This window comes from Saccopteryx leptura, chromosome 2 (genome assembly GCF_036850995.1).
Source record: "Saccopteryx leptura isolate mSacLep1 chromosome 2, mSacLep1_pri_phased_curated, whole genome shotgun sequence".
In the NCBI taxonomy this organism is placed as follows: Eukaryota; Metazoa; Chordata; class Mammalia; order Chiroptera; family Emballonuridae; genus Saccopteryx; species Saccopteryx leptura.
In genome coordinates, this window is record NC_089504.1 from 79,313,820 (window position 1) to 79,337,727 (window position 23,908).

General features: G+C 44.6%; 1 protein-coding gene across 1 annotated transcript in view; it reads right to left on the reverse strand.

The window, feature by feature from the left end:
• Nucleotides 1-23,908, reverse strand: part of SAXO1 (stabilizer of axonemal microtubules 1) — a 66,512-nt gene that overhangs the window by 12,757 nt on the left and 29,847 nt on the right. Inside the window, exon 3 of the mRNA XM_066363056.1 lies at nucleotides 8,536-8,738. Coding sequence (XP_066219153.1) covers nucleotides 8,536-8,738 — 203 coding nt within the window. The remainder of the gene's footprint in view (nucleotides 1-8,535; nucleotides 8,739-23,908) is intronic.

Here is a 23,908-nt window from a genome sequence, read left to right on the forward strand (position 1 = left end):
ATGGAGAACAGAGGTGAATAAGGCTGGTGAGGTAGAAACCTTTGATTCTAGGAAACTCGGATAAGTCAGTGGCTTTGTAGCCCTGAATGGAAAGGGAAGTGTTTTCCGACTGTGTGCATTTTTGCCCACAGGGTGCAAGCTAGGATTAAAGCTAATGGGCCACCAGTTCTTGGCTTCATTGTTTCATTACCGTCTGTCCGAATCAAATGCGAACCTGCATGGGCCAGGCGGCTGTGATGGTGGCCGAAGCTACTGGCTTTACACATAGTAAGTGGAGTATTTAGCTATAATATAGATAGCACCCATTGAAATATACATATTTAATGAGCTTGGTCTTGGGTTGTTTCTCCCCCTTTGAAGGAGAAACGATGTATGGCCATAAAACCATAAAGTTGCTCTGGAAAAAACATACTAAAGTAGCAAATTTCCACAAGAAACAAACAAGTCATCAAAAGATGATACTCCCAAGAGATAAGGCAAGGGTGTGGCCCTTCACACATACAAAAGGTTGTGCAGAACTCACATAAGGGTAGAGTAAAGGTTATGTCTTCCCCAAGCTTCACTCCAGCTCTTGGTCAGGCCCCACAGAGTAACAGGCTGGGTGAAGATTTGTGAAAATCCAATGCCAAACTGTGTCAGCTGGAGCCCTTGTAAACAATGGTCCAAAACCACTCATTCATATACTCCCTCATTAACACACCTTTGTGATGTCATCCCCTGTGCTAAATGCTAGGAATACATATACTGGCCATTCAAGGCCCAGTTTTGGAAGCCATTATACATCATAGGGGACTAATGCAACAAAGAAACTATTTAAATTGATAGATTATGGTAAGTATATATTAAAAAACTATTAAGACACATAGGTTACAAACTGGCACCCATGGGCCGAATCTAACTATAAATATATATTTCTTTCGCTATGTACTGATTTGTTTGTTTTTAAATCTGAATTTTAGAGGGAACTATGAAATCCAACCCAATGTGCATGTGACCAGAATAAACCCTCTCCCTTCATCTAAGTATGCCTGTTTCTGAATAGTCCTATTGGTACTTAACTAGTACTTGCTCATTAATTCTGTGTAAGTAGGTAAACAGATGCCAGAATTTTAAGAAAAATGGAGAAGAAAATAGGGTTTTCTCAATTTTAAGTTTGTCAGTAGAGAAAAAGGAGTCATGATTTTATTTTAGCAGTGGAATACTATTCTCTGGTTTGCAGAGGGAAATTTTCAATGTAACTGTTTGGGAAAGAGGAATATTGGAGAGCTGAGGTGGGAGACAATAAAGCATAAGTATTAGATTGTATTTTTCTGTGTGTTTATTTTGAATATTTTGCTGGAAGAAAGAGAGAGGACTGTCTTCAAATGACAATGGGCTACTATATTGTTGGGCAGATAAAATGTATTATGCTCACTTTGTTAAAGATGCCGTCGCCCAGGTGATATTAATGGGTGTTGAGAATCCTTGTAGCCTGGGGCTTGGTTTTGGGATTAAGCCTTTCCTACCCTTTTTGATGTAGGGTGGTACAATCCAATCATGCCTCAGAGGTGACTTTGTATTAGAGACTTCCCTACTTTGTATATTGGATTAGAGGTTGTGAAGCTACAGTATAAAGTGGGGGCAAAACGGGAGTTTGTGCGCTTGGTTCCTGAGGTTAGTTAGCATGAGAGAGCAGAGAGAGTAGAGCCAGCAGCGGAAGGAGGCCACGTGGAGGAGGCCAGGAAAAGCAGCCAAGATGGCAGAGTGCTGAGTGAGATGCCAGTTTGTGCAGAGTTTGTATCTGGGATAAGGAGGGAGATAGGGAACTGAGGAGAATAAGGCTGGTGAGCTAGAAACCTTGATTCTAGGAAACTCGGATAAATCAGTAGCTTTGTGAGCACTGAATGTGACTGGGTTTTGGAGCCCAGTGTGTATTTTTACTTGCCCGCCGGGTGCAAGCTAGAATTAAAGATGACAGCCCATCAGTTTTTGGCTCCGTTGTTTCTTTGCCGACTGTCCGAATCCAATGCGAACCTGCATAGGCCAGAAGGCTGCTGTGATAGTGGCCCTGGCCGTGCCACCTGGCTTTACATATATCCTCATCAACCTCTACAGTAAGCAAAGAGCATTTCTCACTCCAGACCTCTGCTTTCACCTAGAAATAGTGGAGGGAAACTAAGCTGAACATTTAGTTGTTCTAAAGAGCCTCTAACTATGCCAGGATTCATAAATCTAGAAGGGCCATAGAAAGAGTGTGGAGAAAAGGAGAATTTGCAGCTACAGGTACCTGCTCCTTCCCCCATTTGAGGTGAAGGTTCACTCTAGCTTTGTGTCCATTTTTTGCCTTCCAATAAATACTGCATGAAAATAGAGAATGAGCCCTGTGGTGGTAACAGTGTCATGACCATGTACCTGGTACTACTGCCTCCTTTGTAAAGCATCTACTGCAGTTCCTAGTTTTGTTGGGTGTACTTGGCAAAGAGAAAGATATATCTTTGCCCTCTTGGAGCTTACAGTCCAGTGAAGGAGACAAATGTTAAGCAAAAGGAAGGAAGGGAAGGGAAGGGAAGGGAAGGGAAGGGAAGGGAAGGGAAGGGAAGGGAAAGGAAAGGAAAGGAAAGGAAAGGAAAGGAAAGGAAAGGAAAGGAAAGGAAAGGAAAGGAAAGGAAAGGAAAGGAAAGGAAAGGAAAGGAAAGGAAAGGAAAGGAAAGGAAAGGAAAGGAAAGGAAAGGAAAGGAAAGGAAAGGAAAGGAGGAGGGAAGGAGGGAGGGAGGGAGGGAGAGAGGGGAGTGGGAGGAGAAGAGGGGAGGGGGAGGAGGGAGGGAGGGAGGATAAGGGAAGGAAAGGGAAGGGAAGGGAAGGGAAGGGAAGAGAAGAGAAGAGAAGAGAAGAGAAGAGAAGAGAAGAGAAGAGAAGAGAAGAGAAGAGAAGAGAAGAGAAGAAAAAGAAAATTATGTAATGAACTAAGAAATGGAAGTACAAGGCACTCTTAGAGCATCTCACAGGATGTATCTAGTCTGGCACAGGGAGCAGGGTAGGTCAGTGTTGGTCAAATAGGTTTGTAAATATGATATATATGTTTGCTCGCTTATAGTTTGCATTGGGTGTGGGGGACAGGCTGTAAGCAGGCAGGGTTGTTATAGCCTAAGGCTTAGTTTTAAGACTAAGCCTTTCCCACCCTTTTGAGAAATCCCATTATGCCTCAGATAAGTGACTTTGTATCAGAGACTTCTTTGTTTATATACTGGATTAATGGTTTTGATTTCTACACTATAAAATGAGGCAGAAGAGCGCATGCTGGAGGAGAGCAGAGAGAGGAGAGCAGAGAAAGGCCACGTGGAAGAGGAGAAGCAGCCAAGATGGCAGAGTGCTAAAGAAGAAGCCAGTTTGTGCAGAGTTTGTACAGAAAGAAGGAGATGGGGAACAGGAGATGAACAGAAGTGAATAAGGTTGGTGAGCTAGAAACCTTTGATTCTAGGAAACTTGGATAAGTCAGTGGCTTTGGGAGCCCTGAATGGAGAAGGAAGTGTTTTCCCACTGTGTGTATTTCTTACCCGCCGGGTGCAAGCTAGGATTAAAGCTAATGGCCCACCAGTTCTTGGCTCCCTTGTTTCATTACCATCTGTCTGAACCAAGTGTGAACCTGCATGGGCCAAGCAGCTGTGATGGTGGCTGTGGCTACTGGCTTTACAACTGGCGTAGTCTGTGGCAGGATTCGGAGATCGGTATGCAGCTGCCACCGTTGAGGTGCATGGTAGGGGACTGGTTACTGTTATGGTTCCCCATGACTGTCCTTTTGGGGACCATAGGTTGGCTGACTTTTATAGCCATGCGTGAGGAAACTGAGAGCTCTGTGGAAGAGGCTGCCAGGACCTGCAAACCAAGCAGTGGAAGGAGCTGGAGCAAACGTGGGAGAAAGAGATGCCGGGCCTGGAGCTGAAGCAAGCACCGGAGGAAGCCGACCGGGTTCATGAGATTCACTTGGAAATGGAGCAGCCGCTGGAGAAGGAATCACAGGTTCATGAGCTTCAGATTGCCCTGGAGATTACCCAGAGCCAGCTGTGGCAGGAGACCAGGGCTGAGGCCGGGGCCAGGGCAGCAAGGCCCGTGGACGCAAGGCCTATGGAGCAGAAGGCGGTGGCAGCCCAGAGCTGAAGTCCAGCAGCAGGAGCTGGTGTTTCCAGTTCCTCTTTGGAGGATGAGAAGAATCAGGCTGGAGTTGTAATCCATGGTCTCCAGAAGGTGAGGGCCCAGCAGCAAGGGGTAGCTACTACGCCCTTGGTAGGTCTGCGATTTTGGGACAAAGGGGTGAATGCCATCATGCTCTCTGGAGCAGAGATGAAAATGCTGACTGCCATTGCCATGTGCTCCTCTTTTGGACAGTGTAAGACCTGCCAGGACAGAAGGGATGAGGGAGGGAGCTGAGGCCCCATGTACATGGACTGATTTCCTGGACTAGGACCGAAGTAGGCATTGGCTCCTTTGTTGGATGGACTTACAAATTTTGGACAATGTGAAATACCCTGTTGGGGGCGAGAGGCGGCTTTGCTGGAGTCCCTTCCTTTGTCCTGGGAAACTTTCCCCATGAATAGAAAGAAGTGTGAGGACATTTTGTGCTTTTGGCAAAGCACTCAGAGACTGGTGAAGTGTATCTTTGTAATTGTTGAAATTGTATGATTTGTCATATTGTTGTAATTTGTGTAATGTGCCTAATTTCCTTGTGCAGGAATACCTGTGCTTTAGATTGTGAAGCGAGCAAAAGGGGTGGAATACTGGTCAAATAAGTTATATATGTTTGCTCACAGGCCCAGAAGGGGCTGGTGATGAGAAGAAGGTCAAAGCATCAGTGTAGTTCCTAATGAGGCCAAGGACTGTTGTGGTGGGAGTAGGTACGAGAGCAAGCAGAAGGACTGGCTGTGAAGGTACACAAAGGTGGAACCATTTCAGGGTATGACAATGTCCAGAAGGTGGCTCAGCAGAAGGTGGCTATGGAAGAATGGAAGAGGACAACAGCAGTGATAAGAAGGCAAAAGAACAGACCACCAGATTCCTGAAGAGGCCCCGCGTCCCATTCCTAGGAGAAGCAGAGCTCAGCCACATATGAAGTCTTCCAGAATATAGATTTAGAGCTTCTGGGAGGGCTTCAAGGAGATGCTACCCCACCCCACCCCCCACCAAGCTTCCCTACCTCCCCTTGCCTAAGTGTTTGGCTTGACCACATAAAAGCAGCCATTATTACCACAGTCATTTAGAGGTCCACAAACATGTTACCTGAATGGTTAGGCATCTAGTCCTAGGGAAACTCTGTCCATCATAAGCAGAAAAGTGACTGATAAACCTGGCCTCCATTCCCACAGTCTCAGCCTATGGCTTGTGCTCCATAGAGTGACTGCTACATTTCTTGCACCAAACTCATGACTTCATATCCTGTGTCTCCTACTAGACTAAAATGTCACAGAAGGTCACTCTGCTTCCATTACAGTTCTTAATGCCATGCCTGAGATGCATGTAGTAGATGTTCAATGTGGAATAAAACAATCCCATTTATATAAAATTCAAAACTCTTAAAACTAATTTATGGTGTTAAAAGTCAGCATAATGATTCTATCGAGGTGAGGAAGGTGACTAGATGGGCGCTGTTTACATGGATGTATTGAGTCAAAATTCATTGGTCTGTGCACAACAAAGAAAACCACCAAAGAAACAAAAAGACAACCTACTGAATGGAAGAAGATATTTGTAAGTGATACATCTAATAAGAAGTTAACATTCAAAATTTATAAACTCACACAACTCAACATCAAAAACAAACAAACAATCCAATTATCAAATGAGCAGAGAACCTGAATAGCCACCTCTCCAAAGAGGACATACATATGGCCAATAGGCATGTAAAAAGATGGGCAATGTCACTAATCATCAGAGAAAAGCAAATTAAAACCACAATGAGATATCTCCTCACGCCTGTCAGAATGGCTATCATCCATAAATCAACAAACAACAAGTATTGGTGAAGATGTGGAGAAAAGGAATCCTCATGTACTGTTCGTGGGAACACAGATTGGTGCAGCCACTGTGGAAAACAGTATGGAGTTTCCTCAAAAAATTAATAATCGAACTGTGGCCATGGTCAGTTGGCTCAGAGGTAGAGCATCAGCCCAGCGTGTGGAAGTCCCAGGTTCAATTCCTGGTCGGGGCACACAGGAGAAGCGACCATCTGCTTCTCTACCCTTCCCCCTCTCCTTTCCCTCTATCTCTCTCTTCTCCTCCTGCAGCCAAGGCTCCATTGGAGCAAAGTTGGCCCAGGCACTGAGGACGGCTCCATGGCCTCCACCTCAGGCGCTAGAATGGCTCTGGTTGCAGTAGAGTACCGCCCCAGATGGGCCAAGAATCGCCCCCTGGTGGGCATGCTGGGTGGATCCTGGTCAGGTACATGCAGGAGTCTGTCTGCCTGCCTCACCCCTGCTTTTCACTTTGGAAAAATACTCCCCAAAATTAAAATAAAATAAATTAAGTAAAATAAAATAAAAATGAAACTGCCTTCCACTTTAGATATATACCCAGTATTTTCATTTCTGGGTATATATTCAAAGAAACCCAAAACAATATATAGACGCCTATGTTCACTGCAGCATTATTTACAATAGCCAAGATATGGAAGCAGCCCAAGAATCAGTCAAAAGACAAGTGGATAAAAATATTGTGGAATGTATATACAATGTAGTATTATTCATCCATAAAAAAGAACAAAATCTTACTATTTACAACAGAATGGATGGACCTAGAGAGTATCATGCTAAGTGAAAGAAGTCAATCAGAGAAAGACAAATACCACATAATTTCACTTATATGTGGAATCAAAAGAACAAAATAAATGAAAAGACAGAACAGACACAGACACATAGACACAGAGAACAGACTTATGATTGCCAGAGGGGAAAAATGTTGGGAGGTTGGGTGAAAAAGGTGAAGGAATTAAAAAGTACAAATTGGTAGTTACAGAATAGTCACAGGGATATAAAATACAGTGTAGGGAATATAGTCAATAATATTGTAACAACTATGTATGGTGCCAAGTGTGTACTAAAAATAACAGCAGGAGTATTTTGTAAAGTATGAGGTTGTCTCACCAATATGGTGTACACCTGAAACTACCCATATTTCCCCATGTATAAGATACACCCTTTCTTGAAAAATTTGGGATCTAAAAACTGGGTGCATCTTATATAGTAGTTGTAGATTTTTTACTTGCATTTCCCACTTTTTCGCACTTGTTTTTGCGCTCATTCTATGTAGATATATAAAAGACAGTGATTCGTCATCAGACACAGATGGGGACAAGCTAATGGATGGGAGTTGTGACAGTGATGAGGAGTTGTATGAATTTTATGATGAATAAAACTTGGGTTCAATGACTTTATGTAATACATTTTTTTCTCAAATTTCAGGCCCCAAAATTAAGGTGTGTCTTATACATGGGAGCATCTTATACATGAGGAAATATGGTAATACAAAATTTAATGTAAACTATAATTGAAAAATAAAATTTTAAAAATTAATTGTAACTAAGAAAACAAAAAATAAATTTTTGTTATACAGTTTTTAAAAATTCATTGATCTGTATAATTATGATTTGTGCATTTTTCTATCTGTATGTTATGTTTCCATAATTTTTTTAACTGATGAACACATCAGTCACTCATTTGAAATGCTTCCCCAATGTAAGATTTCAACAGCAAGCTAAAGTAGGCACTGGCAAATATTTTCTATAAAAGGAAAGATATTAAAGTCTTAGGCCTTGCAAGCCATATGATCTCTGTCACAACTATTCACCTCTGCTGCAGTAGCACAAGGCAGCTAGATAAACATATTATTTACTTGGAACACATTATTTGTTGAAACACAGTGGCTGTGTGCCAATAAAACATGCTTATGAACACCAAACTTCAAATTTTGTCTAATTTTCACATGTCCTGAAATAGTCTTTTGATTTTTTTTTAATCATTCAAAATGTAAAAACCATTCCTGGTTCTCTAGCTATACAATGGGCTGCAGACCCAATCAGCCCACTGCAAGTAGTCTGCCCAACCCTTGAACTAAGGTGGGGGTGGCATATAAAACACACCTCCTGGGCCCTGGACAGTTGGCTCAGTACTAGAATATCGGCCTAGTGTGTAGATGTCCCAGGTTCAATTCTCAGTCAGGGCACACAGAAGAAGTGATCATCTACTTCTCTACCCCTCCCCACTTCTCTCTCTCTCTTTCCCCATCCTGCAGCCATTGCTCAATTGGGTTGAGCACATTGGCCCCGGGCACTGAGGATGGCTCCATGGAGCCTCTGCCTCAGGTGCTAAAAATAGCTCGGTGGCCCCAGATGTGCAGAGCATCGGCTCCAGACAGGGTTTTTTGGGTGGATCCTGGTTGGGGCGCATGTGGGAGTATGTCTATCTCCTCTACTCTCACTTGGAAAAGAAGAAGAAGAAAAAACCACACATCCTGGCCTAGGTACCAGCTCTGCCTATCCTTCCCCCAAGCTGCCCCCCAACACTCACTCACCTTTATAAGTAGGCAGATACTCCATCTTGTCCCCACATGGATATTTACTCTCCCGAGGTTTGATGGGGTCCACTCGACAGACAGAATAGGGGTTGTAATCTTGTTTATACGTTGTGAGCAGATCCATATTCTCTTCACTTGGGATGAACTGGTCAGGCTGGTGGATTTTCACTGGTAACATTTTGTGAGGCCCAAAATCTCTCCTGTTACAAAAATAAGCCCATGCTATTGAGGCCATTGTCTCAGAGTAAGGCTACAAACATTTGCTAAGAGGTTCTCTTCTACTCTATTCCCTTAACTGCTCTTCCTCCTCTGCTTCCCACCTTCAAGAGAGACACCACCGTGCCCCTCTCACCCCAGTCAGGCACCGGGACACCATCCTGGACTCACCCCCTCCAGCAGCAGAGTCATTCACCAGGTCAGGCCCCTCCACCCCATCAGCCTATCTTCCCTCCATGGTTCAGATCCTGACCGTTTCTCACTTGGATCATGTGACAGCTTACCACCTGGGTTCCTGCTTCTCTCCTGTCACTTCAGCCTCAATCCTTTTACGTGGCCATAATTAGCCCTCTAAAATGAAAATCAGATCATTTCACTCTCCAGCTTAAAACTCTTCCAGATAAAGCCCAACTCTCTGGCATAGTTTATAAGCTTTGCTGGACCTGCCCCTGCCTTACTCCCCAGCCACACCTCCCTTCCCCCCCACCCCTGCCCACATTCCATGACAAACACCTGGAGAGGCCTCTCCTCTGTGCCTGCACTTTCCACCTTCCTGCCCCCACAACCCCTTCACTGTGGAGCTACTTCTATCATACAACTACCACCACTTCCTCCTCTGTGCTCCTCCAGCTTCTCCTACTAATAAGTATCTCCTTCTCTACCTGACCTTACAGAAAACCCAGAAGGGCAGAACAGTACAATAAATGGGGACACTGAGACTTTTGTTTCTCTGCTCTCTGGCATCAGTGCCCCCATTATTTCAGAGAGCATGAAAATACAGGGATAGGAAAGGGCATGGGGGCTTCACTACATAGGAAGCACTCCCTTCCCTAAGCATCCCACAGTTACAGATAGGCCAAGAAGCTGATTGTACCACCACCAGGATTCACCCTGGCAACACCAGGGTGACTTGGGCTTACGGTCTCCGGGTCTCCAAAGGGCCATCCCGGCTTCTCAGTTCTTAAGCAAACATTTCCCCCCAAGGGTGTCTGCTTTACACAGCAGCCTGGTTTTGCATGGAACCCGTTTATTAAACTGGACAAGGGGAAGGTCCATTTTCCCTGATGGTGCTTGCCAAAACAGCCTCACCAAGGGAGTGAGGAGGTTTCCGGACAGGAAAACATCAGGCCCAAACACCAATAAAACCTACTTTCCGGCCAAAATCTGGAACAGCATTACTGGGCCATGCATGACCAGCAAAGGTAACACGCTCCACTGTAACCTGTCTTGCATGAATTATATACATGGTTGTCAATACAGCCAAACCGCGTCCTGAAAATGCTGGGTGGAATGTAGGGTGGGAGCTCAGAAGCAGGAGAATTAGTCTCCCTAAGGCTCTACAGAGGAAATGAGAGATGCTTCAGATGAATTCCTAGTAACACCCTCTGGGTAGCTTTAAAGATACATGTCAGGGTCTTCAGCCCGGGCTCCCTTCCCAGGGGCCTCATGTTGGCCAGCAGCAAGAGGAAGCTGAGTGACTCGCGGCCTCTGGAAGCCGACTGTGTATAAACTGGGGCTATGGAATGAGCAAGCTAAATGAGAACCCAAGGGTCAGTTCCACACATGTACCCTCCTTAGAAGGCCTCACACCAGTGCCTGCTTAATACTAAACTAACTGCAGCAGCAAGCTAGGAGTGAGGGCCCTAGGTGGCAGAGAGAAATAAAAAGTTCCAGAAAAACCTGTCTGAAAATTGATTAACTACAAAGCAGCTTTTGTCAGAAAGTCTGTGTTCTCAGAAGAGTGCTCCCAAGGGCAGGTGAGCTCTCCTCATTCCCAAAAAGGGTGGGAGGGGTTTGGAGGCAGCTGAGACCATATATCCCCACATCAGCCCACATTCACTGGTGGCTACCCAAGGGTTCAGCCCTCTTCTAAAGAGGAGGATCAGGATACTGATAGATATATAAATTTACTGCCCTTTGGTTGTTCCACCTGGCTGCCTGACCTCACCCTTACTTACTGGATAATCACCCCTGAGGCAGAAGAGTTCCAAGAAGCTGGTCAACCGCCCTAAGGAGGAGCGTTCCAGAAAGCCGTAAATCCGCAGGAGGGAACATACCAGAACTTCGGACTCGGTATCCCCTCAGGCTCTCCCAAGCCCTATAAAATTCACCTCTTAGTCTGTACGGGTGCCCTTCTCCCCAGAGAAGTGCCCGGCAGGGTTCCTTTCTTCCTTTCAATAAAGTCTGCTACACTGGTCTTTTCGGACTCCCATGGATTCCAACAGATACCAAGAGCAAGGGATAAGAAACAAGGCCAAACAATCCAATAAAAAAATGGGAAGAAGACATGAATAGACACTTCTCCCAGGAAGAGATACAAATGGCCAACAGATATATGAAAAGATGCTCAGCTTCATTAGTTATTAGGGAAATGCAAATCAAAACTACAATGAGATACCATCTCACCCCTGTTAGATTAGCTATTATCAACAAGACGGGTAATAGCAAATGTTGGAGAGGCTGTGGAGAAAAAGGAACCCTCATTCACTGTTGGTGGGACTGTAAAGTAGTACAACCATTATGGAGGAAAGTATGGTGGTTCCTCAAAAAACTGCAAATAGAACTACCTTATGACCCAGCAATCCCTCTACTGGGTATATACCCCAAAACCTCAGAAACATTGATACGTAAAGACACATGTAGCCCCATGTTCATTGCAGCACTGTTCACAGTGGCCAAGACATGGAAACAACCAAAAAGCCCTTCAATAGAAGACTGGATAAAGAAGATGTGGCACATATACACTATGGAATACTACTCAGCCATAAGAAATGATGACATCAGATCATTTACAGCAAAATGGTGGGATCTTGATAACATTATAAGGAGTGAAATAAGTAAATCAGAAAAAAAACAAGAACTACATGATTCCATACATTGGTGGAACATAAAAATGAGACTGAGACATGGACAAGTGTGTGGTGGTTACCAGGGGTGGGGGGAGGGAGGACAGGGGGAGAGTTAGGGGGAGGGGGAGGGGCACAGAGAACTAGATAGAGGGTGGCGAAGGACAATCTGACTTTGGGCGAGGGGTATGCAACATAATTTAATGACAAGGTAACCTAGACATGTTCTCTTTGAATATATGTACCCTGATTTATTAATGTCATCCCATTACCATTAATAAAAATTTATTTAAAAAAAAAAAAAAAAAAGAAACAAGGCCAAATGCCCAAGCTGTGCCCACCTAAAGTCCCCCCAACCCCAGAGCAGCCAGGAGTACTTTCCAGTCATGAGCCTGCCACCCTCTGAGGCCCTGCACACAGGTCATGACATCCTCCTCTGCTGTCACTGCTCCTGAGGGAGCCAAGCTCTCCTGAGGGACGGCGAGAGCCTTCCTTTGAGGGCTGCCAGGCTCTACAACAATTTCAGTGGGCTTAATGCCTCTACTTCCGCTGTTTCTACAGGAAAAGAGCAAAAGAATGTCCACACCGAACTCTCCAGCTCACAGACTATCCTGGAGCTGGTTACTCAGACAAAAGCTGATGCAGCAAAATCTTTGCTATGTTTAAGGAGAAATATTGCTCACTGATTCTCCTTCTCTAGAACAAAATGTAAGTTCCTTGTGAAAGTACATCTATGATTGAATATACTAATCAGCAGTAACTAAGAAAAACAATCTTGAGGGGGGGAAAATGATCTATTTCTGAAGAGAGGAAAAGTTTTAAACTTAACTTATGTATGCCCCACCCAAAAATATTTACTGTGGCTTAAGAGTGAATTTAATCAGAATTTATGTTTCCTCATTATATTTTTATATTGAGAACATTCACTGAAACCTACCATTAACCACAACGCCAATGCATGTCCCCAATCTCACATAATCTTACAGCCTTTAAGTTCACATAAAAGAAGTCTACTTTATCCTTCCCAGAAATTGCTCAAATTTAGCAGCTTATTTTTTAAGAACACTCCCCTCTCTTCCTGTGTTACATTTCCTAGTCCCTGTGCCCATTGTGACTATGAACCAAGAAAAAAAATTGGTCAAAGATGTTAAATTTCTTTTAGGTGTGGAGCCATAAAATTATATAGTATGGAAGGCCAAGAGCTAAACTCTGAGTTAAGTAAAGGTTAAAGTAGCCCTGCTGGGAAAGTCTAACAACTTGACTCCCAATCATCAGGCAAAGCTAAAGAAAGGTATTTGACAAGAGTATGACAAAAGGCAAGAAGAAATACTGTAACATAGCCAGCTAGCTTCAGAGCTGAGAAGGAGGGAAAGATTTTCACAATGATAAAGAGGCCATGAAATAGATTTCTAAAACAACAATATATTATTAATGTTTATCTATGAAAACTTTAGAACTTGTTAGTGTGACCAGCTAATCAATCATATTAAATATTAAATGGAATCCATTTTAAGAAGAGTTTTCCTCTTGCCCAAAGCTAATCTCTTCATTCCTACCCTCAATCCCTTCCCTCTTTCTCAGAAACCTCATCTGTGGACCATCTCCTGGTCTGTGGTTTAACCTTTTCCTCTTAGTGGCTTCTTTCTGTCAGTATTTAAACATGCTCCGTCTTTCCAAACTTCAAAGGAAAAATTATATATATATTATACACACACACACACACACACACACACACACACACATATAACAAAAGCCTTGCTGGAGCCCACTGCCCTGCACTGCTCTCTCCTCCCCTGCTCTCTTCTAGAAAGGGCTGTCAACAGGAATAGACTTGCCTTCCTTACCTCCACTCATGCCCCACCCATCAACTCGGATTCTATTCCATCCTTGCGCTAGGCAAGGCTCAAAAAAATTCCACCTTGTTTCCAAATCCAGTCACTGCTCTGCAGGCCTTTATCACCCTCCACCTTCTTAATACTATCCATCTTCTCTTTCATTTTTTAAATACTCTTTCTCTTGACTTCTGAGATACTCCTCATAATTTGTCCTTTCTTAATCACCTCTATGGGGCTCTGCTGTTAGTCAATTATTTGATTTTATTACTTCCACACATAATTCTAAAATTCCCCAGGGTTAAAGGGCACCATCTACGAAAACCATTATGCCATTGCAGGCAGGTTGGGAAGCCCAGCCCAGCACCCTGAAAAGGTCCCTAGGCTGATCCAAAGGGCTTGATTCATCTCACTGATCCTGTTCAAAACAGACTGAGCCCTCCTCATCTTCACTATGAAAGACAGGATTTCAAGTACCTGACTCCAAGATTCAGCTTACATAGTACCTGTCTCCTACCCTACTCTCTCATCTCCTTGACCCCTACTAAAGCGAAGGCTACCATCTATCACTGTGTTGGGCAGATAAAATGTATTATGCTCACTTTGTTAAAGATGGCGCTGCCCACATGTAAGCCCATCGCCCAGGTGATGGTATTGGTTGCCCTTCTTGCTTGGAATGGGCGTGATTATATTAATGTGTGTTGTGGGTGGGCTGTAGGCAGGCAGGATCCTTGTAGCCTGGGACTTGGTTTTGGGACTAAGCCTTTCCCAACCTTTTTGATGTGGGGTGGTGCACTCTCATGAGGAATCTCATTATGCCTCAGATAAGTGACTTTGTATCAGAGACTTCCTTGTTTGTATATTGGATTAAAGCTTTTGATTTCTACATTATAAAGTGGGGCAAACTGGGAGCTTGCTCTCTCTCTCTCAGTTCCTGAGATTAGCATTAGAGAAGAGAGCAGAGAAAGGCCACATGGAGGAGGCCAAGAGAAGCAGCCAAGACAGTGGAGTGCTGAGTGAGAAGCCAGTTTGTGCAGTGTTTGTGCAGAGAGGAGATGGGGAACAGAGGTGAATGAGACTGGTGAGGTTAGAAACCTTTGATTCTAGGAAAACTCAGATAAGTCAGTAGCTTTGTGAGCACTGAATGAGTGGGTTTTGGAGCCCAGTGTTTTTACTTGCCTGCTGGGTACAAACTACAATTAAAGCTAATGGCCCACCAGTTTTTGTCTCCGTTGTTTCTTTACCAACTGTCCGAATCCGATGCGAACCTGCATGGGCCAGGCAGCTGTGATGGTGGCCGTGGCAACTGGCCTCACATACTGCTTTATATAAACTCTGGACAAAATATAAAAACAACCACCTTTAAGCACTAAAGAGCAACCAAGATAGGCAGATTCTGGAGTAGAACCAATGGGGAGAAGAAGGGAATGGCACTGGTTGAGCCTCTGTGTAAGTTTCCACTTGGTTTCAAGGCTTCTGGTCTAAAGGCAGGCTCAAGTCTGTGTTCGGTAAGGCAGCTAATGTGAATGGAACACCTTCCATCTTTTCTTTTTCTGTTGTTGTTCTTGGGGGCAGGGACAGACAAGAGAGGAGAGAGATGAGAACCATCAGCTTGTAGTTGCTTCATTTTAGTTGTTTATTGATGGCTTTCTCATATGTGTCTTGCCAGGGGGGCTCCAGCCAAACCAGTGACTAACCCCTTGCTCAAGCCTATGACCTTTGGCTTAAGCCAGTGACCATGGGGTCATGTCTCTGATTCCATGCTCAAGCTGGCAACCTCGAAGTTTTAAGCCTGGGTCCTCAGCATCCCAGGCCAATACTCTATCCATTGTACCACCACCTGGTCAAGTACTTTCCATCTTTCTTGATTGAATAACCAGAGGATCAAATTTCAAGGCAACCACAGGTACCAGAAAGTGAAGAAAGGATCCCAGAAAAGAGAGAACCAGAGACAAAAAGTATCAAAGTCTGTCTGTCTACTAGGCCCAAATTTCTGGTCAACCTCACATCCATATCAACCTTCAAGCAACCACACTAAAGGTAAAGAACTGAACTGAGATTGGAGCTGCCACCCAAGATGTAAAGCCAGTAGCCATGACCACCATCATGGCTGCCTGGCCCATGCAGGTTCGCATTTGATTCAGACAGTCAGTAATGAAACAACAGATCCAATAACTTGTGGGCCATTAGCTTTAAACCTAGCTTGCACCAGGTGGGCAAGTAAAAACACACACTGGGCTCCAAAACCCACTCATTCAATGCTCACAAAGCTACTGACTTTCTGAGTTTCCTAGAATCAAAGGTTTCTAGCTCACCAGACTTACTCACCTCTGTTCCCCATCTCCTTCTCTCTGCACAAACACTGCACAAACTAGCTTCTCCCTCAGCACTCCACCGTCTTGGCTGCTTTTCCTGGCCTCCTCCACGTGGCCTCTGCTCTCCTCTCTGCTCTCTCTTCTAATGTTAATATCAGGAACTGAGAGAGCAAGCTCCTAGTCTGCCCCACTTTATAGTGTAGAAATCAAAAGCTTTAATCCAATATACAAGCAAGGAAGTCTCTGATACAAAGTCACTTATCTGAGGCATAATGGGATTCCTCATGAGCAGGGGTCCCCAAATTACGGCCTGCAGGCCACATGCGGCCCCCTGAAGCCATTCATCTGGCCCCCACCGCACTTCCAGAAGGGGCACCTCTTTCATTGGTGGTCAGTGAGAGGAGCATAGTTCCCATTGAAATACTGGTCAGAGTGTTGATTTAACTTTACTTGTTCTTTATTTTAAATATTGTACTTGTTCCCGTTTTGGTTTTTTTTACGTTAAAATAAGATATGTGCAGTGTGCATAGGGATTTGTTCATAGTTTTTTTTATAGTCCGGCCCTCCAACGGTCTGAGGGACAGTGAACTGGTCCCCTGTGTAAAAAAGGTTTGGGGACCCCTGCTCATGAGAGTGCACCACCCCACATCAAAAAGGGTGGGAAAGGCTTAGTCTTAAAACTAAGCCTTAGGCTATTACCACCCTGCCTGCTTACAGCCTGTCCCTGTCTCTGAGCACTTTGCCAAAAGTGCAAAATGTCCTTGGCCTTCTTTCTAGCCATGGGAAAAGCTTCCTGGGGCAGGGGAGTGCTTCCAGCAGGGCCGCCCCCCCCAACCCCCATCAGGGTATTTCACATTGTTCAAAATCCGTAAGTCCACCCAACAAAGAAGCCAGTGTCCACTCCGGTCATAGTCCAGGAAATCAGTCCATGCACATGAGGCGTCAGCCAACCCCCTCGTTCCTGCTGTCCTGGCAGGTCTTACACATCCAATGCAAACTATAAGCAAGTAAACATATATATCATATTTACAAACTTATTTGACCAACACAAGACACAGTCACAAAGTTTACATCTTTAATCCAGTTGTAAAGCCAGTATACACGGCCACCATCACAGCCGCCCAGCCCATGCAGGTTTGTACTGGACTCGGGCAGATGGTAATGAAACAATGGAGCCACGAAATGGTGAGCCATTAGCTTTAATCCTAGCTTGCACCTGGCAGGCAAGTAAAAACACACACTAGGCTCCAAAACCCACTCATTCAGTGCTCACAAAGCTACTGACTTACCCGAGTTTCCTAGAATCAAAGGTTTCTAGCTCACTAGCCTCATTCTCCTCTGTTCCCCATCTCCTTCTCTCTGCACAAACTCTGTACTAACTGGCTTCTCTTTCAGCACTCCGCCATCTTGGCTGTCTCTCCTCTCCTCCACGTGGCCTTTCTCTGCTATCCTTTCTCTGCTCTCTACTCTAATACTAATCTCAGGAACCGAGAGAGCAAGCTCCCGGTCTGCCCCACTTTATAGAGCAGAAATCAAAACCTTTAATCCAATATACAAAATAGGGAAGTTTCTAATACAAAGTCACTTATCTGAGGCATGATGGGATTGCACCGCCCCACATCTAAAAGGGTGGGAAAGGCTTAGTCCTAAAACCAAGCCCCAGGCTCCAAGGATCCTGCCTGCCCACAGCCTGCCCCCAACACACATTAATATAATTACACCCTTTCCAAGCATAAGGGCAATTAATATCATCACCTGGGAGACGGGCTTCCATGTGGGCAGCGCCATCTTTAACAAAGTGAGCATAATATATTTTATCTGCCCAACAATCCACCCCTATGCTCACTTTACTACCCACAATCTACACCACTGGCATCCCTGTGCAAAGAAATTAGGCACATTACACAAATTACAACAATATGACAAATCATACAATTTCAACAATTACAAAGATACATTTCACCAGTCTCTGAGCACTTTGCCAAAAGTGCAAAATGTCCTTGGCCTTCTTCCTAGCCATGGGAAAAGCTTCCTGGGGCAGGGGAGTGCTTCCAGCAAAGCCACCCCCCACCCCCATCAGGGTATTTCACATTGTCCAAAATCCGTAAGTCCATCCAACAAAGGAGCCAGTGTCCACTCCGGTCATAGTCTAGGAAATCAGTCCATGCACAAGAGGCGTCAGCCAACCCCCTCATTCCTGCCATCCTGGCAGGTCTTACACTGTCCCAAAGAGGAGCACATGGCAATGGCAGTCAGCATTTCCATCTCTGCTCCAGAAAGCATGGCATCCACCTCTATGTCCCAAAATCGCAAACCTACCAAGGGCCATAACAGGTGCTCCTTCCAGCTAGGCTCTCACCTTCTGGAGACTGCGGATCGCAACTCCAGCCTGATTCTCCTCATCCTCCAAAGAGGAACTGAAAACACCAGCTCCCGCTGCCGGGCTCGAGTCCTGGGCTGCTGCCGCCTTCTGCTCTGCAGACCTTGCAACTCCAGCTCCAGCCTCAACCTCAGCCTCAGCCTCAGCCTCAGCCTCCTGCTGCTGCTGGCTGTCCACAATGTCCAGGGCAAGCTGCAACTCACGAACCTGTGATTCCTCCTCCAGCAGCTGCTCCATTTCCAGGCGAATCTCATGAACCTGGTTGGCCTCCTCCTCCAGTGCTTCCTCCAGTTCCAGGGTCGGCATCTCTTTCTCCCACATTTGCTCCAGCTCCTTCCACTGCTCAGTTTGCAGGTCCCAGGCAGCCTCTTCCATATAGCTCTCGGTTTCCTCACACATGGCTGTAAAGTCAGCCACCCTACAGTCCCCCAAAAGGACAGCAATGGGGATCCATAACAGCAGCCAGTCCTCTACTCCACCACTCAAAGGTGGTGGTGGCTCCATACTCATCTGTATTGAATCCTGCCACAGACTAGGCCAAATGTAAAGCCAGCTGCCGGCCACCATCACAGCCTCCCGGCCCATGCAGGTTCACATTGGATTCAGACAAATGGTAATGAAACAGTGGAGCCACGAACTGGTGGGCTATTAGCTTTAATCCTAGCTTGCACCTGGCGGGCAAGTAAAAACACACACTAGGCTCCAAAACCCACTCATTCAGTGCTCACAAAGCTACTGACTTACCCGAGTTTCCTAGAATCAAAGGTTTCTAGCTCACTAGCCTCATTCTCCTCTGTTCCCCATCTCCTTCTCTCTGCACAAACTCTGTACTAACTGGCTTCTCTTTCAGCACTCCGCCATCTTGGCTGTCTCTCCTCTCCTCCATGTGGCCTTTCTCAGCTCTCTCCTCTAATGCTAATCTCAGGAACCGAGAGAGCAAGCTCCCAGTCTGCTCCACTTTATAGTGCAGAAATCAAAACCTTTAATCCAATATACAAAATAGGGAAGTTTCTAATACAAAGTCACTTATCTGAGGCATGATGGGATTGCACCGCTCCACATCTAAAAGGGTGGGAAAGGCTTAGTCCTAAAACCAAGCCCCAGGCTCCAAGGATCCTGCCTGCCCACAGCCTGCCCCCAACACACATTAATATAATTACACCCATTCCAAGCATAAGGGCAACTAATAGCATCACCTGGGAGACAGGCTTCCATGTGGGCAGCGCCATCTTTAACAAAATGAGCATAATATATTTTATCTGCCCAACACCAGTCAAGTTACCACCTATCTCAGACATGGCCAACATATGGCCCATGGGCCAGATCCAGCCCGCGTAACAAGTTTATGCAGCCCTTGATTAAATTTTTAATATTCTCCACTACTTTAAAATCTCAGCTACTCAGAAGCGGAAGTGTCTTTGATTATTGGAAATCGAGATATTTAAGAAGATAGTGATATGCGGAAGAGAATTCCACATGAGACTAATCTAGGGGTAACTTCCAATTGGTAGAATTGATTCACAATACTTCTTTATTTTTAAAAAAATTCTATTATAAAGATTTACAACTTTTGTACTTGTCTGTACTCGATATGAACTGTTTGACGTTTAGCAGCGAATGAAACCCACATTCTTTTAGGCGGAGTTTGCCAGTGCACACCCAAGGTCAAACAATTCGTTATTTTTGTGGTCAAGTGTGCTGAATCAAATGGCACTGTAGCATAGATAATAGCTGTGGTTGATAACTGAAAACGTGTCCAGGCTGTTCATAAAACGAAATAATTGTTTAATATCCGATAGAACCCCTTCAAGTTCATTCTATTAATTAAATATTGTTTTGGTTGATTGAGATATAGTTTGGATATTTATATGGTATGTAATTGTATTTTTATTAAAATATATTTTTTAATATATTTTTATTAAAATGTCATATATTAAAAATATTTTCCACTCACATCTATTCATAAACAAATTACATAATAAAATTTTGTTTACTTAAACGAATCATTTTTGTATTTAACATTTTTTAATTTTAATATTTCGTCTGGCTTGTGAAAAAAGTTTTCTTTCTAATCTGGCCCAGGGGCAAAAACTGTTGGCCACGCCTGACCTATCTGATCTTGGAAAAAAAAAAAAAGTCTTCAAAGGAATGTAGAAAAATCTAGTTTTCACTATATAACATTCACAATGTACATGATCAACCCAAAATTACTCAGCATACATACAATGCGACCCACTCTCAAGAAAGAAAAAGATAATCATGAAGACCAACCCCAAACAGATGTTAGAATTAAAGCAGCTATTTAACTATACTCAATTACAAAAAGCAAAATAAGATCATAATGAATTAAAAGGAAACCACAGAATACAAACAGTAACTAAATAAAAGGAACCAAATGTATATCCAAACACTGAAAAATACAAGATCTGAAATAAAACATTCACTAGACAGGCTTAATATCAGAATGGAGATAGAGGAAAGAGTCCGTGAACTTGAAAGTAGATGAATAGAAACTATCCATTCTGAAGAACAAAGAGAAAAAAGACTGGGGGGAAGAAATGAACAGAAACTGAAAAAATAAATAAATACTAGAAGAAATAGTGGCCAAATTGTCCCCCAATTTAATCAAAGACTCACAGCATCAAAGACTCTGAAATTGCTCAGGCAAGTCTAAAGCTGAGACGAAACCTATTTCTGCACGGCGTCCTTAATTCTCAGGCCCAGTACACAGAAGGGAATAAGTATATCCCCTGGGGTATCGCTCTGAGTAGAAAGCCAAGTTATGTATTTGAACAGAAATTGTGTAAAGAAACAGTGGGTAGGTGGCCCTGGCTGGTTGGCTCAGTGGTAGAGCGTCGGCCTGGCGTGCAGAAGTCCCAGGTTCGATTCCCGACCAGGGAAAACAGGAGAAGCGCCCATCTGCTTCTCCACCCCTCCCCCTCTCCTTCCTCTCTGTCTCTCTCTTCCCCTCCCGCAGCCAAGGCTCCATCAGAGCAAAGATGGCCCGGGCGCTGGGGATGGCTCCTTGGCCTCTGCCCCAGGCGCTAGAGTGGCTCTGCAACAGAGCGTCGCCCCCTGGTGGGCGTGCCAGGTGGATCCCGGTCGGGCGCATGCAGGAGTCTGTCTGACTGTCTCTCCCCGTTTCTAGCTTCAGAAAAATACAAAAAAAGAAAGAAAGAAACAGTGGGTAGGGAAAGACTCAAGCCCACTACTAACCTTTTTGCTTCTTTCCTGGCTTTTGAAGAGGATACTAAATGCCCTTTCTCTTTTAGCTCTTGCCTCCATTACTTTCCTCAGTTTACCCAAAAGTCTTCTCAATAAATGAAGAAATCTGTGCTACCAACTTCCTTCCCTCTGCCCTTCAGCCAAACCCGTCAAGTCTAAACCTGATTCAATCTTCCCACGTACATGCGCATCTCCAATTCACCGGAGCCATGGTCTTACCCCGTGAGAACAAAGGCCTAACACCATTCTGAGTACTCACCTCTTTCCCGTGAGGGTATCCACTTTGTCCATCCTATAGCATCTGGCTTAGCTAACAGAAATAATGTCACAAAATGGGGCCCAAGTATTTCACAGAATGACATGCCTAAGGGGAAATGGGGCTTGAAGTATGAACCTCTTATTCATAAATTGATTGCAGGTCTATTCAAACCAAAGGCAGATTCTATGAGAAGGAATTACCAAAAACTGCAGGAAAACTTCATACTAAGAGAGCTGAAAATCACAAGCATTCTCTTTACGGCACCTGCTGTAAATCCCTGAGATTTATAGTCAGGAAGAGTTGTGCGCAGCTGTAATCACACCTCATGCTGGGATGATAACCTTTCCAGAAACCAGGTGTTTTTTGTGTCTGGTCTTAATCACCAAAGCCAGCCAAGTCCTGGGCCACATGACTTTATCATGCAGCAGGTGGCAGCCCCACAGCCCGTCTCAGAAACCAAGCCAGGTCGGACATTAGATACAGAAGTGGGTGGGACATTCTGGTACTAAGGTTCCTAAGGGCAGGGTGGTGACAATCCATGCAGACACTGGGGTGTACAGACACCAGGCTGACCCATCTCTTCTCCCAGAAGCCTCTGGTGGGGCACCCAGATGACAGCTCTGCATTTCTTGATAAGCAACAGTTTTGTTGTATGTACACATATATGAATCAGCCTCTGCTGATTTCATAAGGTTCAGAAAAAAATGGTTGGTAAAATCCTGATTTGTTCACTTATCTTTCAGAAAAGATGGTTGGCAAAATCCTGATTTCTGTTCATTTATCTCAATAACAACTCACTAGAACTTAAAAAAGCAAAGCCTGACAGGGACACTGTTTTGTTCTTGGTCTGTGAACACGAGTGCCCAGCATGGAAGGCACGGGGCTGACGTACAGGGCAGAGAAAAGATGTCATCTGCTCATTTCTCCCTTAGTTCTCTTTCTGGGGAAGAAAATAAAGGACAGGAGAGAAATATTTCTGCTCTTTTTCCTTCCCATGAGTAACCTTGATCCTCCCCCGTTTTCTTCTTAAAGCCCTTATGATCATTAACTTGTTTTGGAAATTCTGTCAGTTTCTGCATTCCTCCACTCAGGCCACATCTTGACATGAATGATATTATTACTCTGACTCTGGCAAGGGCAGAGAGGCCTTCGGATGATATGTTTATTGTTGTAAGTGACATGAGACACGGATAATTTAGGACAGGTCAGAGGGGAAGTTTTTGTTTTGCAAAGTGCTATGGGGAGGCGGGAGGGCCTGTGAGGCTCCCTGTGAGGGCTCAGAGCCAGGTGACGGAGCAGGGCTCCTGCCCCAGAGAGAAGGCTTATCCTCCTTCTCCTGAGCTTGTGGACAATAAACAGAAAGCATTCAACACACAGCCCTAAAACACCCTTTTCTGTATTTCCAGGACATGAAACAGATCCCTAATACAACATCTGAAGTTGTTCTGTATTTTACATTCACAATTCCTGCAAATTGGGTATAAAGAGACTGAGAAGACCAGCACCTAGCGGCTGAAGGTGGTGTCTGCAAGCCATTCCTCAACACAGCTCTCATCCTTTACTACCAGTCACACGTCTCTTAAGCACGTGCCAGGACTTTTCCAAGGTTTCTTAAAAGGGAAAGCAATGCTCTAGAAGACTTCACATCTCTTGCTGTCGTCTTTAAACTCTTAGAAACTAAGAATGCTTTTTTTTCCCTTGGTAAAATGAAGCCCAGACTTTAAGGTTCATGTTGTTGAATAAGTCATGGGATAAAACACAGGGTATGCAAATTACAGTTTTTTCAAGAAGGACCTGGAAATCTCACGGTTAAACCAAATTATTTACGAGAACTACTTAGCATAAAAGTGACCTGATTGAAGTCAAGCATCAGACAAGGACTTAGCTCCCTCCCATCATCTGACTGCCCCATCCGGAGTTTCCCACCAAGCTCAGGAATCCTTTGACTTCATTTCTCCCCTTGTCTCCCCTTGTGGGTCTTTTCTGTCCCATAACCCAGATGTGGACTTCCTTTGAATTTAAAAGATAGCAACTTTCAGTAGGAACACTATTCCTCCAACCCATCATCTTAACAGAGGAAGTTTCCAGGCCTATCCTGGGGGTACCTGGGGGCAGAACGAATGAGAGCTGTTCTGCTCAGCCTCAGGTCATCTGAGGCCTTTACCACAAAAGCACAAAGTTAGAGGCACAGGGAAAAATCGTATCAGGACTTCAGCACCTATAACGTGCAAGCACTGTGCTGCAGCCCTGCAACAAGGGGAGGTGGCACAGGCAGAGGATGTGTCCATCCTCAATCT